Source organism: Heptranchias perlo, chromosome 7 (assembly GCF_035084215.1).
Source record: "Heptranchias perlo isolate sHepPer1 chromosome 7, sHepPer1.hap1, whole genome shotgun sequence".
Classification (NCBI taxonomy): domain Eukaryota; kingdom Metazoa; phylum Chordata; class Chondrichthyes; order Hexanchiformes; family Hexanchidae; genus Heptranchias; species Heptranchias perlo.
The window spans coordinates 87,864,154-87,876,325 of NC_090331.1; the positions used below are offsets into that span (position 1 = coordinate 87,864,154).

Genomic DNA, 12,172 nt, shown 5'->3' on the forward strand with positions numbered 1-12,172 from the left:
TGGCCAGGGGAGCACTGGAATAGTCGAATTTGGGTGTGACAAAGGCATGGATGAGCAAGGCACCAATTTATCTGTCTTCCTTCCTGCAGATCCACGGCCGCTCAGTCGAGATGTGCTGAAGAAGGGAAGCTTGGCAAGAAGACAGGATCACGCCGGCCTGTGGAAGGAGTGCTACGTCGAGCTTTGTCCCCAGGAGCTGTGCCTGTACAGCGTGGGGACCGGGGACAACTGGCACCTGTGCAATGTGTACTACCTGAGCCGCTGCCAGAGCATCACCGTGTTGGCCAGCCACGACAACCGTGTCCTGGAGGTCCTCTTCTCCAATGGCACTTGGCTGCAACTGCAAGCACACTCCCGGGGGGAGGCTGAAGACTGGAGACAGGACCTGCTGAAACGAATGCTTGCCCTGCGCCCGCTGCAGGCGGTGGGCCTGCCAAACGGGGCCTGCGGCACGCCACCTCCTGACGGGGCTCCTGGGACTGGCCAAGTGGAGGTCGTCCAGTCTAGGGTCCTCCCCTTGCACACAGAAGGCGCGATTCGGATCGGGATACTTCACAAGTTGCTGCCTCAGAACAACTGGAGTTCCTATACCTTTGTCCTTAGCCGCAGCCAACTCAAGTACTTTCGAACCAATGGCTTAGAAAAGGAGCCATTGGTATCTTACAAGATTAGTCAATGCCTCAACGTTCAGTTGGATGTGACAGTGGGGTCCGCCCCCCGCCTTAAGGTGGCTTTTCCGGAAGAGATTCTCATTCTCGTGGCAGACACCCAACAAGAGGCCCAAGAGTGGACGGAGGCGATCAAGGCTGCAATTAACTCCACGTGGCCGTGCGATAGTTCTGAGCGCTTTGCACCAAAGGATCTGCATGCAAAGGAAATGGATTCCAGTGGTGTGGACACACGGAGGAATAAACGGTACTCTGTGACCAGCAGCTTTCTCAGTCTCCTGACGGTGATAGCTGTGGAGAAGGGGCTCACAGCTCAGAGCTTCAGGTGTGCAGGTGAATGTTTACATCCTTTTACTAAAATAAGAAAAGTGTTCAGGAGCTCAATGTTATTGGCACTGGCCTATTCCCCCAGGGAAGATAGAATTAATTCCCCTATTTTCTTGCAGGCCTTGCACACTTTCCTGGGAGGGAGGCAGGAAGGTGATCAGTTTCACTCTTCTACCAGTGCAACTGTTGAGAAAGATTGAAAGACTTATACAGTGCCTTTCACGACCTCAGGACATCCCAAAGCGTTTACTGCCAATGAAGTACTTTTGAAGTGTTATCACTGTTATAGGAAATATGGCAGCCAGTTTGCACACAAGGTCCTACGAGCAGCAAGGAGATAATTATCAGATAATCTGTTTTTAGTGATATTAGTTGAGGGATAAACATTGGCCACGACACTGGGAAGAACTCCCCTGCTCGTCTTTGAAATAATGCCGTGGGATCGTTTACATCCACCTGAGAGGCCTCGGTTTAACATCTCATCCGAAAGGCAGCACTCAGTTAGTACTGCACTGGAGTGTCAGCCTAGAGTTTGTGCTCGACTCTCGGGAGTGGGACTTGAACACACAACCTTCTAGCTCCGAGGCGAGAGTGCTACCACTGAGCCATGGCTGACACAGGTTGAGGTGGCAGGAGGAAGTGCCCGAGAATAATCCAGAAAATGACTTTATTTTTTGCTTTTACTTCCCATTCGCTCTCTGTGAAGACAAGATCACCCACCTCTTGTCTGAGGTCAGGAATTTGTTGTGACAATTCCCTTGAGTTCAGGTGTTAAACACAGTTTGTAGGTGCACCATATGCACTGTATCAGTGTCAACTTGGCTTGGTGGGTAAAACCCTTGCCTTCTGGGTCAGAAGGTTGTAGGTTCATTCCTGGCTTGAACCCATAGACTGGGCTGACACTTCAGTGCAGTACTGAGGAAGCATTGTATTGTTGGAGGTGTCTTTCGGATGAGACAGTAAGCCTGCTCTGGTGATTGAAGTGGATGGTAAACATCCCATGGCGCTATTTGAAGAAGAACAGAGAGTTCTCCCAATGTTCTGGCCAACGATCCTCCCTCAACCAGCACCATCAAAAACAGATTAACTAATTGCTCTATATGGGACCCGGTTGCATGCGAAATGGCTGCCACACTATCCCTCAGAACAATAGTAACTGCACAGTGTAATTCATTGCCTATAAAGTGCATTAGAATGTTAGTGAGAGACATGATAAGACACCATTTAAATGCAAGTCCTTCTTCCCACATAGACATGATTCTGCTTTATATACCATACCAGACAGATGTCTTCACATGGCATGTACCTTGCCCCACACACAAGTTTTTGCACCATGCCATGTACCATAGCACAGGGACACATTCGACTGTAACACATCGATACATGGGGCATTTGAATTGTGACACATGGGGCATTCGCTGCATGACATACGAGAACACTTGCACCCTGACAAACTGAGAAGATAATGCTGTAATACACAAGGATGCTCACACCATGATACATTCACACTAATACACGGGGATGCTTACACCATGACACACTCACATTCTAATACACGGGTATGAACACACCATGAAACACACTAATAAGGCAAAGATGTGCTTGTAATTCTATGTAATGCTTGCTCCTTAGCACACAGGGCACTCCTTGTAACACACGGGGGTGCACTTGCACCATAACACATGAACAAACTCACTCAAATTAACATACATGGTCATGTACTGACAGCCATGTCCAGTAACACATGTACATGTTGGAGATGGATGAGTCCACGTACATTGCATGCCGTAACACAGTGGTGCATTGACACACTGAGAGCATGATCACAGATTCACTTAACAGCATGTTGCCACCAAATCTTATAACCTAATGTAAGCAGGCTGGATAAGCAATATTATATTACATTACATTACATAGAATGTAGAGCACTGCAACAGGCCATTCAGCTCAACAGAGCTATGCCAGCATTTATGCTCCATAAGAGCCCCCTCCCACCCCTATTCATCTAACATATCAGCGTATCCTTCTATTCTTTTCTCCTTCATGTGTTTATCCAGCTTCCTCTTAAATGTATCTATGCTATTTGCCTCAACTACTCCTTGTGGAAGCGAGTTCCACATTCTAACCACTCTTTGGGGGTAAAACCTCTGTAAAGAGGTTTCTCATGAATTCCCTATTGGATTTATTAGTGACTATCTTTTATTCATGGTCCCTAGTTTTGGTCTTCCCCACAAGTGGAAACATCTTCTCTACATCAACCCGATCAAACCCTTTCATAATTCGGCGATGGTAATGCTGTTGAATGTCAAGGGGAGGTGGTTAGACTCTCTCTTGTTGGAGATGGTCATTGCCTGGCACTTATCTGGCGCGAATGTTACTTGCCACTTATGAGCCCAAGCCTGGATGTTGTCCAGGTCTTGCTGCATGCGGGCTCGGACTGCTTCATTATTTGAAGGGTTGCGAATGGAACTGAACACTGTGCAGTCATTAGCAAACATCCCCATTTCTGACCTTATGATGGAGGGAAGGTCATTGATGAAGCAGCTGAAGATGGTTGGGCCTAGGACACTGCCCTGAGGAACTCCTACAGCAATGTCCTGGGGCTGAGATGATTGGCCTCCTACAACCACTACCATCTTCCTTTGTGCTAGGTATGACTCCAGCCACTGGAGAGTTTTCCCCCTGATTCCCATTGACTTCAATTTTACTAGGGCTCCTTGGTGCCACACTCGGTCAAAGGCTGCCTTGATGTCAAGGGCAGTCACACTCACCTCACCTCTGGAATTCAGCTCTTTTGTCCATGTTTGGACCAATGCTGTAATGTGGTCTGGAGCCGAGTGGTCCTGGCGGAACCCAAACTGAGCATCGGTGAGCAGGTTATTGGTGAGTAAGTGCCGTTTGATAGCACTGTCGACGACACCTTCCATCACTTTACTGATGATTGAGAGTAGACTGATGGGGCGGTAATTGGCCGGATTGGATTTGTCCTGCTTTTTGTGGACAGGACATACCTGGGCAATTTTCCACATTGTCGGGTAGATGCCAGTGTTGTAGCTGTACTGGAACAGTTTGGCTAGAGGCGCAGCTAGTTCTGGGGCACAAGTCTTCAGCACTACAGCTGGGATGTTGTCGGGGCCCATAGCCAGTGCACTCAGCCGTTTCTTGATATCACGTGGAGTGAATCGAATTGGCGGAAGACTGGCTTCCGTGATGGTGGGGATATCGGGAGGAGGCCGAGATGGATCATCCACTCGGCACTTCTGGCTGAAGATGGTTGCAAACGCTTCAGCCTTGTCTTTTGCACTCACGTGCTGGACTCCGCCATCATTGAGGATGGGGATGTTTGCAGAGCCTCCTCCTCCCGTTAGTTGTTTAATTGTCCACCACCATTCACGACTGGATGTGGCAGGACTGCAGAGCTTTGATCTGATCCGTTGGTTGTGGAATCGCTTAGCTCTGTCTATAGCATGTTGCTTCCGCTGTTTAGCATGCATGTAGTCCTGAGTTGTAGCTTTACCAGGTTGGCACCTCATTTTTAGGTATGCCTGGTGCTGCTCCAGGCATGCTCTTCTACACATCTCATTGAACCAGGGTTGATCCCCTGGCTTGTTGGTAATGGTAGAGTGAGGAATATGCCGGGCCATGAGGTTACAGATTGTGCTGGAATACAATTCTGCTGCTGCTGATGGCCCACAGCGCCTCATGGATGCCCAGTTTTGAGCTGTTAGATCTGTTCTGAATCTATCCCATTTTGCACGGTGGTAGCGCCACACAACACGTTGGATGGTGTCCTCAGTGCGAAGACGGGACTTCATCTCCACGAGGACTGTGCGGTGGTCACTCCTACCAATACTGTCGTGGACAGATGCATTTGCGACAGGTAGATTGGTGAGGATGAGGTCAAGTAAGTTTTTCCCTCTTGTTGGTTCGCTCACCACCTGCCGCAGGCCCAGTCTGGCAGCTATGTCCTTCAGGACTCGGCCAGCTCGGTCAGTAGTGGTGCTACTGAGCCATTCTTGGTGATGGACATTGAAGTCCCCCACCCAGAGTACATTTTGTGCCCTTGCTACCCTCAGTGCTTCCTCCAAGTGGTGCTCAACATGGAGGAGGACTGATTCATCAGCTGAGGGAGGACAGTAGGTGGTAATCAGCAGGAGGTTTCCTTGCCCATGTTTGACCTGATGCCATGAGATTTCATGGGGTCCAGAGTCAATGTTGAGGACTCCCAGGGCCACTCCCTCCTGACTTTATATCACTGTACCGCCACCTCTGGTGGGTCTGTCCTGCCGGTGGGACAGAACATATCCAGGGATGGTGATGGAGAAAAAAGCTCCAGCCTGTACAATCTTTCCTGATAGATATAACCTGTCAGTTCTGGTATCATCCTCGTAAATCTATTTTGCACCTTCTCCAATGCCTCTATTTTCTTTTTATAATATGGAGACCTGAACTGTTCACAGTACCCCAAGTGTGGTGTAACCAAGGTTCTATACAGGTTTAACATAACTTCCCTGCTTTTCAATTCTATCCCTCTAGAAATGAACCCTAGCTTTGTGCTTTTTTTATGGCCTTACCAACCTGCGTCGCTACTTCTAGTGATTTGTCTATCTGGATCCCTTTGCTCCTCTACCCCTTTTTAGACTCTTATTTTCCGAGGGGTATGTGGCTCCCTTATACTTCCTGCCAAAATGCGCCACCTCACATATCTATATTGAAATTCATCTGCCAATTTACATGTGCATTCTGCAAGTTTATTAAAGTTGTCTTGTATTTTGTTACAGTCCTCCTCAGTATTAGCTATAACCCCCAAATTTTGAAATTGTACTTCTGATTCCCGAATAATTAGAATTACTTATCTTAAACCTCTGGAGCGTTCCTCACTTTATAAATAAGATAGATGAGCGACTGATGAGAATGGAATGAGGATGTTAGTCATGTGCCCACCAACTCAGCAGGTTTTTTTTTCCATAAAGCGCCAAGTTTTTTTGTGTAGATTATGTACGTGGAACAGGCACTAAAACTGGTGCAGACCTACTTGACAACCTTAAGGTTGCAGAGGTGAGGGATGAGAAAGAGAGGTCCATTTTTTTAAAAAAAGGGTAATGCTGCAACAACCTCCAAACATCGCATTCATCATCAGTGGTCACAAAATCCAAGATTCTTAATCCAGGGAAGCTGCTTTAAGTTAATGGCAGGTCATCTTTTTCTCAAAACTGTGCACATTGTTTTTAATGTCCAAATATTTCTAGTGTCTCCTGAGATTGTTGCCTTGTGATATATCTTTGTTCTTAGAATCATAGAAAGGTTACAGCACGGAAGGAGGCCATTCGGCCCATCAAGTCCATGCCGGCTCTATGCAAGAGCAATCCAGCTAGTCTGACTCCCCTCCCTATCCTGTAGCCCTGCAAATTTTTCCTTTCAAATACTTATCCAGCTCCCTTTTGAAGGCCATGATTGAGTCTGCCTCCAAAATCTGTCACCCATTCTTGTATAAAATTAGTTTAATTTTATCCCCTCAGTCAAGGCTCTTCTCCAGACACAATTGATCTTGAAACAGAGTGATCTCAAATATCCATATATAATGTGGGGAGCCTGAATTGAGTATTCTTAAGTTCAATTATAGTATTCGGCCAGCTTTGTGCTGCGGTCCGATCGCAGCACGGACTCGCCCTGCTGTCCAGTCGAAGCGCGGACTCACCCTGCGGTCATTGCTAATTGTGAGCTACAAGCATTTGGCCAGGCTCACACTGGCCTGGTTGAGTTCTGATTGAAGAAGAGTTGTTTGGTGATTCGGGTCAGCGGTGTTAACCACCTTCTCCGCCATTGATTGTGAAAATGTAGTAATGAAGCAGGTTCCATTTGTCTTTTTTTCTTTATATTGTATCATTTCTTAGAATGAGTTTAATCGGTGGGATGAACCAAATAAGTTATTGCTTTTGTTTCACATTTGGGAACAGGATTCAAATCCACTCCAGGCTGAAAATCTTCTGTCTATCGATTGTGGGGATCCTGTGTGAACTGAGGTTGGGCCGTTTTACTCCAGTTCCTCGTGGGTGTAGAACCACTGCCTAAAACTGGCCATAGCTCAGCATGAATTTGTCAATCTCATTCATATCAACCTGGAGGATGGCTGGTGTGGTGTTCAGCAATACCAATCTGGTGCAGCAGGGGCTGCTCTGGGGAGGCTGGGCTTAATGTATCTTGTTGGGACAGAGCAGAGGGAAATATTCGATTTTGTAATCCATGTTACACCTGAATTGGGAGTTCTTGGTAACAGGACACTGAATGGGACGTGTTCATTGTCTGCTTCCTCCTACAATCTTCAGACCTTTAATACTCAAGCTTGGTATCCCTAATCACCAACTCCTGTTTTTCCTTGTCTCTTTTTAAAAAGAAAAAGACTTGTACTTATACAGCGCCTTTCATGCCCTCAGGACATCCCAAAGCACTTTACAGCCAATGAAGTACATTTTGAAGTGTAGTCATTGTTGTAATGTTGGAAATGCAGCAGCCAATTTGTGCACAGCAAAGTCCCACGAACAGCAATGTGATAATGACCAGATAATCTGTTTTTAGGTATTGGTTGAGGGATAAATATTAGCCAGGACTCTGCAAAGAACTCCCCAACTCCTCTTCAAAACAGTGCCATGGGATCTTTTATGTTCACCTGAGAGTGCAGATGGGGCCTCATTTTAATGTCTCATCCAAAGGACAGCACCCCCAACAGTGCAGCACTCCCTCAGTACTACACTGGAGTGTTAGCCTAGCTTATGTAAAGTCCTAGAGTGGGACTTGAACCTATGACCTGCTGATTCAGAGGCAAAAGCGCTATCACTGAGCCACAGCTGATACCCTTTCCTGGTGTTGCACAATGGGCCTTGGTTTTTTAGTGCTAGGAATATGGAAGAAGCAGGGAAAAGAGTCCCATTCCTACCTAGCATTGGCAGCTCCCATCTTATGGAGCATAAAACTGAGCAAAGAAAGTGATTAATCAGCATAGTTGTGAATCAGGACCGTGGAGAGAAATCTCGTTGCAAAAATGAAATTGTATTCTTTATAAACTCTGCTGCAATTTCTCTACAGATGGAGGACCTGTTAGCTGCACCAATAGCTCAATGCAGATAGTTATATTTAATACCGAAAAATTGATGTTTCACAACAAACCAGTTGATCATTCAAAGACGAAAGTATTAAGCTTATGCTAGACCTGACAGTAGTGCCTTTCTTCCTTCTATTTGATTTTCCTTTCACGTTGCTCGCGCATTCTGTACTTTCAAACACCTGACAGGACTCGGGCAGGTAATTGTAGCACTAGTGACCCAAGGTCGTCGCCTGAATTCACCCAGCACGCCCCACGTCTATTTATCACCCGAACTCTCAGCAATTGACAAGAGCAGCCCTGTCGCTTTTGTCAATGGATTAAGCAAGGAGGCAGCCAGTTATGTTGTGTGGGTTTTTTTTTGGGTTGGGGGGGGGGGGGGGGAAGAAAAAAAACACTTTTTTTAACTCCAAATTCCTCAGCCCCTCGGGACAGATTCCCGTAATTACTCCCATTGTACCTTGCCTGAATGGCAAATAATACGCCAAAAGCCATGTCTAATTGAGACCTTACTGGCCAAACAAATCCCGCATTGTTCGGCTTGACAAATTGAGGCCAGAAAGTGGCAGCGGCAGTGCGGAAATTAAAAGAAAGTGCCAGAAAGACCATTAAAGCTACAGTAATAACCCTGTCTCACCCTGCGAGGTCCTAGCCGGCCAATGGATGGCAAAGCTTTTTTTTTAAATACGTATAATCCCAGCAACAGCACCTCGGGGCCTGTGTTATTTATTTAGTAAAAGCGATTTAAATTGTAATACAAGATGTGTGGGCCCTGTTCCTGGCGGCTAATTGATTGACGTTTAAACACTATTAGACACGTAGAGTGGCTGGATGTGGGGTGGCGTGTTTTGTTGCTTTTTTTGTTTGTCGCTGTTGAACCGGCTTGTCAGGATTTGGGGAAGAGAAGTGAGGGGCCACTAGCAGCATCGGGTGAGTCATTTGCAAGCAACCTATGCGCTAAGCTGACGTGTGTGTGCATGTACTGAATTAGGCTGCTGGGCTATATTTTTTATTTCTTAACTCTACACTCGTGTTTCAAGTCACTCGTAGGAACGGGAGTGGGCCATTCAGCCCCTCAAGCCTGTTCGCCATTCAATTAGATCCTGGCTGATCTGTATCTGAACTCAATTTACTCTGTATCCCTTAATACCCTTACCTAACAAAAAGCTATCAATCTCAGTTTTGAAATTTTCAATTGACCCCCAGCCTCAACAGCTTTTTCGGGGAGAGAGTTCCAGATTTCCACTACCCTTTGTGTGAAGAAGTACTTCCTGACATCACCCCTGAACGGCCCAGCTCTAATTTTAAGGTTATGCCCCCCTTGTTCTGGACTCTCCCACCAGAGGAAATAGTTTCTCTCTATCTACTCTATCAATTCCTTTAATCATCTTAAACACCTCGATTAGATCACCGCTTAATCTTCTATATTTTTGATACACGCGTGGGACAGCTTCCCATTGAATGAGTGCCTGTTTCGAGTCTTTACGTGGCTCAACAACGTTGCAATATCCAGCTTCACCACAGCCAAGTTGGGCCGGCCGTTAGTGAATCGCAGGTACTTAAGGTAGGGAGGAGGGGTTGATCTGTGATTGGGAAAACAGACGTTACCGCCAGGTTCACTTAGCATGGAATCCACCATAACAGAGAGGCGCGACTGAGCTAGTGTCGTTTGGTTAGCGGCCTTGCTTGCTGATTACCCATGATCATCATCTGATGGTTGCGCTTTATTACTAACTATCACACATCAGACAACGTAACATAACAACAATGGATTTAACATGTAACATATTTACAGAGAGTCCGATTAGCGGCTCTTTAGTTGACCCGTCAACTATGTGATTTCAACGTCCATACTGGCGGCTCTTGTTTCGGGGACCCCCGCGGGGTTGCTTCTATTCTGGTTTCCATACCCACTGAACTGGGGATTGATTGGTGCATCGGCTTTCCTCTCGGAACGCCTTCCTCTAGTATCTGTGGAGCTCTCTTCAACATCACCGGCTGAGAACTACTTTCGCGGTCCCCTGGTCTTTGGAATTGACTGACAATCCATTCCAGTCCAGTCTTCCATGATTTGGTTTACAGCTGGGCACTTGTAGTTCTTGACTTGTTGCCATCCTCCATCTAGGTCAACTTGATGGAGGTTCGTGATGCTAGAACTGCAGGAGTCAGTCTAGCGGTGCAGCTTTTGTATTTTACACCTTGGTTAGCTGCCACCAAACGGCGGGGAGGTTTGTTGCCTGGTGCCAATCCCAACTGGCCGTGAGCGAACTCACATTTTTGTTATAGAATGCTCCCCTCCTGAGGGAGTGTGATCTCCGTCAGATCACCCTTTATGCATTCTTTGAGCAGTCGAAACAGCCACTTGTCGTATGGAGGCTGGCGGGAACACGACTCACTGTGACCAAGAACACACAAGAGTTACAGTAAGACGAAAACTTCACCAAATGAGTGCTAGTTTGGTCGCGAGTTAGCAGCAGAGCTGCACGACTACAGCTACCATCCTACTGTAACCAGACTTACTAAAACAAACACCGGTTGAGGGCAAGTCGTTACCCCCAACTTTTGGTTCCACACCAGGCATGTGCCTGGGCTCTTGCCTGAACAGGTCAAGAGAGAAATCGCTTACCTCCATGGATCGACGCAGATCACCCTTCAAGCAAGTTCTTTGAGCAGCCCATTCAGCCAGCGATGTTATATTGTTTCCTGCGGGATCACGTGGAGGCAGGCTCGCTGTGACCGAGAACTTACAAGACTATTACAGCTACAGCAACCAGAGGGCAAAACTCCGAGACCACCTACTAAGGCCTCGAAGAGAGTCTTAGTTACCTCAAGGGAATACAAGTCTCGTCTACTCAACCTGTCCTCATCATTTAATCCTTTTAGCCCCAGTATCATTTAGGTGAATCTGTGCTGCACCCCCTTCACTCATTTATTAGACTAGTTACGGAATTTTCTTTTATTTGTTAATTGGTCCATTCTTGTCTGGTGTGTTGTCTTGTTCTATAATACGTGTGATTTACTCCCCCCTCGCCCCCGATTTTCTCTTTCTCTCCCAACTCCTAAAGTCATTGACCCTGCCTGGGGTACAGGAAGTCAGCAAACCCCCCCCCATATTGGCATCCATTCTTCATGTGTATGCCTAGTGGCGGCAAGCTATTTGACTGTGGTGAGCATCACAGCTACGCCTGATTTGATCCACTGCCACAGTGTTCATACGCGCACACTTTCCAGCAGGCGTGACTGGATTGCCATCAGGACAGGAATCCCAGGCCTTTTTCAGTTATAAGACCCTATCATCATCCTGGCTGAGATCAGCTAACCCATCACTGACCAGAGATTGAACCTGGGATCTTTCAGTTTGTATGGTTTTGTACTTTTTTGCTCAGTGCCACTGGGGGAGATCTTGAACATAAGTTTTCAAACTAGTTTGCCCCCCCCCCCCCCACCCCCCAAACAAAAACCGGGCCCAAGGGATCTGTGAGGAAATCAGATCAGAGCACCTCCTTGTGGGTCCTCCTCCAGCCCGACAATCCTGCGAGATCTCTGTGCTCCTCCAAATCTGGTCTCTTCCACATCGCCGCTGAAGTAGGATAACTCACCAGGCAATTGTGTATCCTGTTCTCCTATAAACCCTCTTGCTTTTTGGTGAGTTTCGATAATTATTGTGTTCATTTACACTAATAATCTTAACTCGTCAAATCAAAGAGGCAGAATCTAGTCAGAAGATGGATATTAACAGGAATTTTAAAATATACATTCATAAACTAAGGATACTCGGGAGTGATTTCAGGCAGTCATTCCACTCAGGCATTCACAAAGTGAAGATAGAGGGGTTTTTTTCTTTTTGCGAAACTTTGGTGAAGGGCCAAGTCCTGTTGTGCAGGACACTACCAAGACCTAGGAGTAGGATGAGCGCCAGATTCTTCGATCTGTGCAGGGTTTTGTACGTGTTCAGTGAGTTCAGGTATCAGACCCGTTCCGGGTTCTGTACTGCTGCCGTCCTTGTGATGAAGGTTCTCCCACAGTGCTGTTAGGTAGGGAGTTCCAGGATTTTGACCCAGCGACTATGAAGGAACAG

At 46.8% G+C, this 12,172-nt stretch overlaps 1 protein-coding gene across 2 annotated transcripts in view; it reads left to right on the forward strand.

The window, feature by feature from the left end:
* Positions 1-12,172, forward strand: part of plekhm3 (pleckstrin homology domain containing, family M, member 3) — a 94,937-nt gene that overhangs the window by 24,159 nt on the left and 58,606 nt on the right. For both annotated transcript variants that reach the window (XR_010963472.1, XM_067988079.1), the window contains exon 3: positions 90-1,001. Coding sequence is in view for 1 of the 2 variants with exons in the window: in XM_067988079.1 (XP_067844180.1) it covers positions 90-1,001 (912 nt within the window). In the remaining variant the exon portion in view is untranslated. The remainder of the gene's footprint in view (positions 1-89; positions 1,002-12,172) is intronic.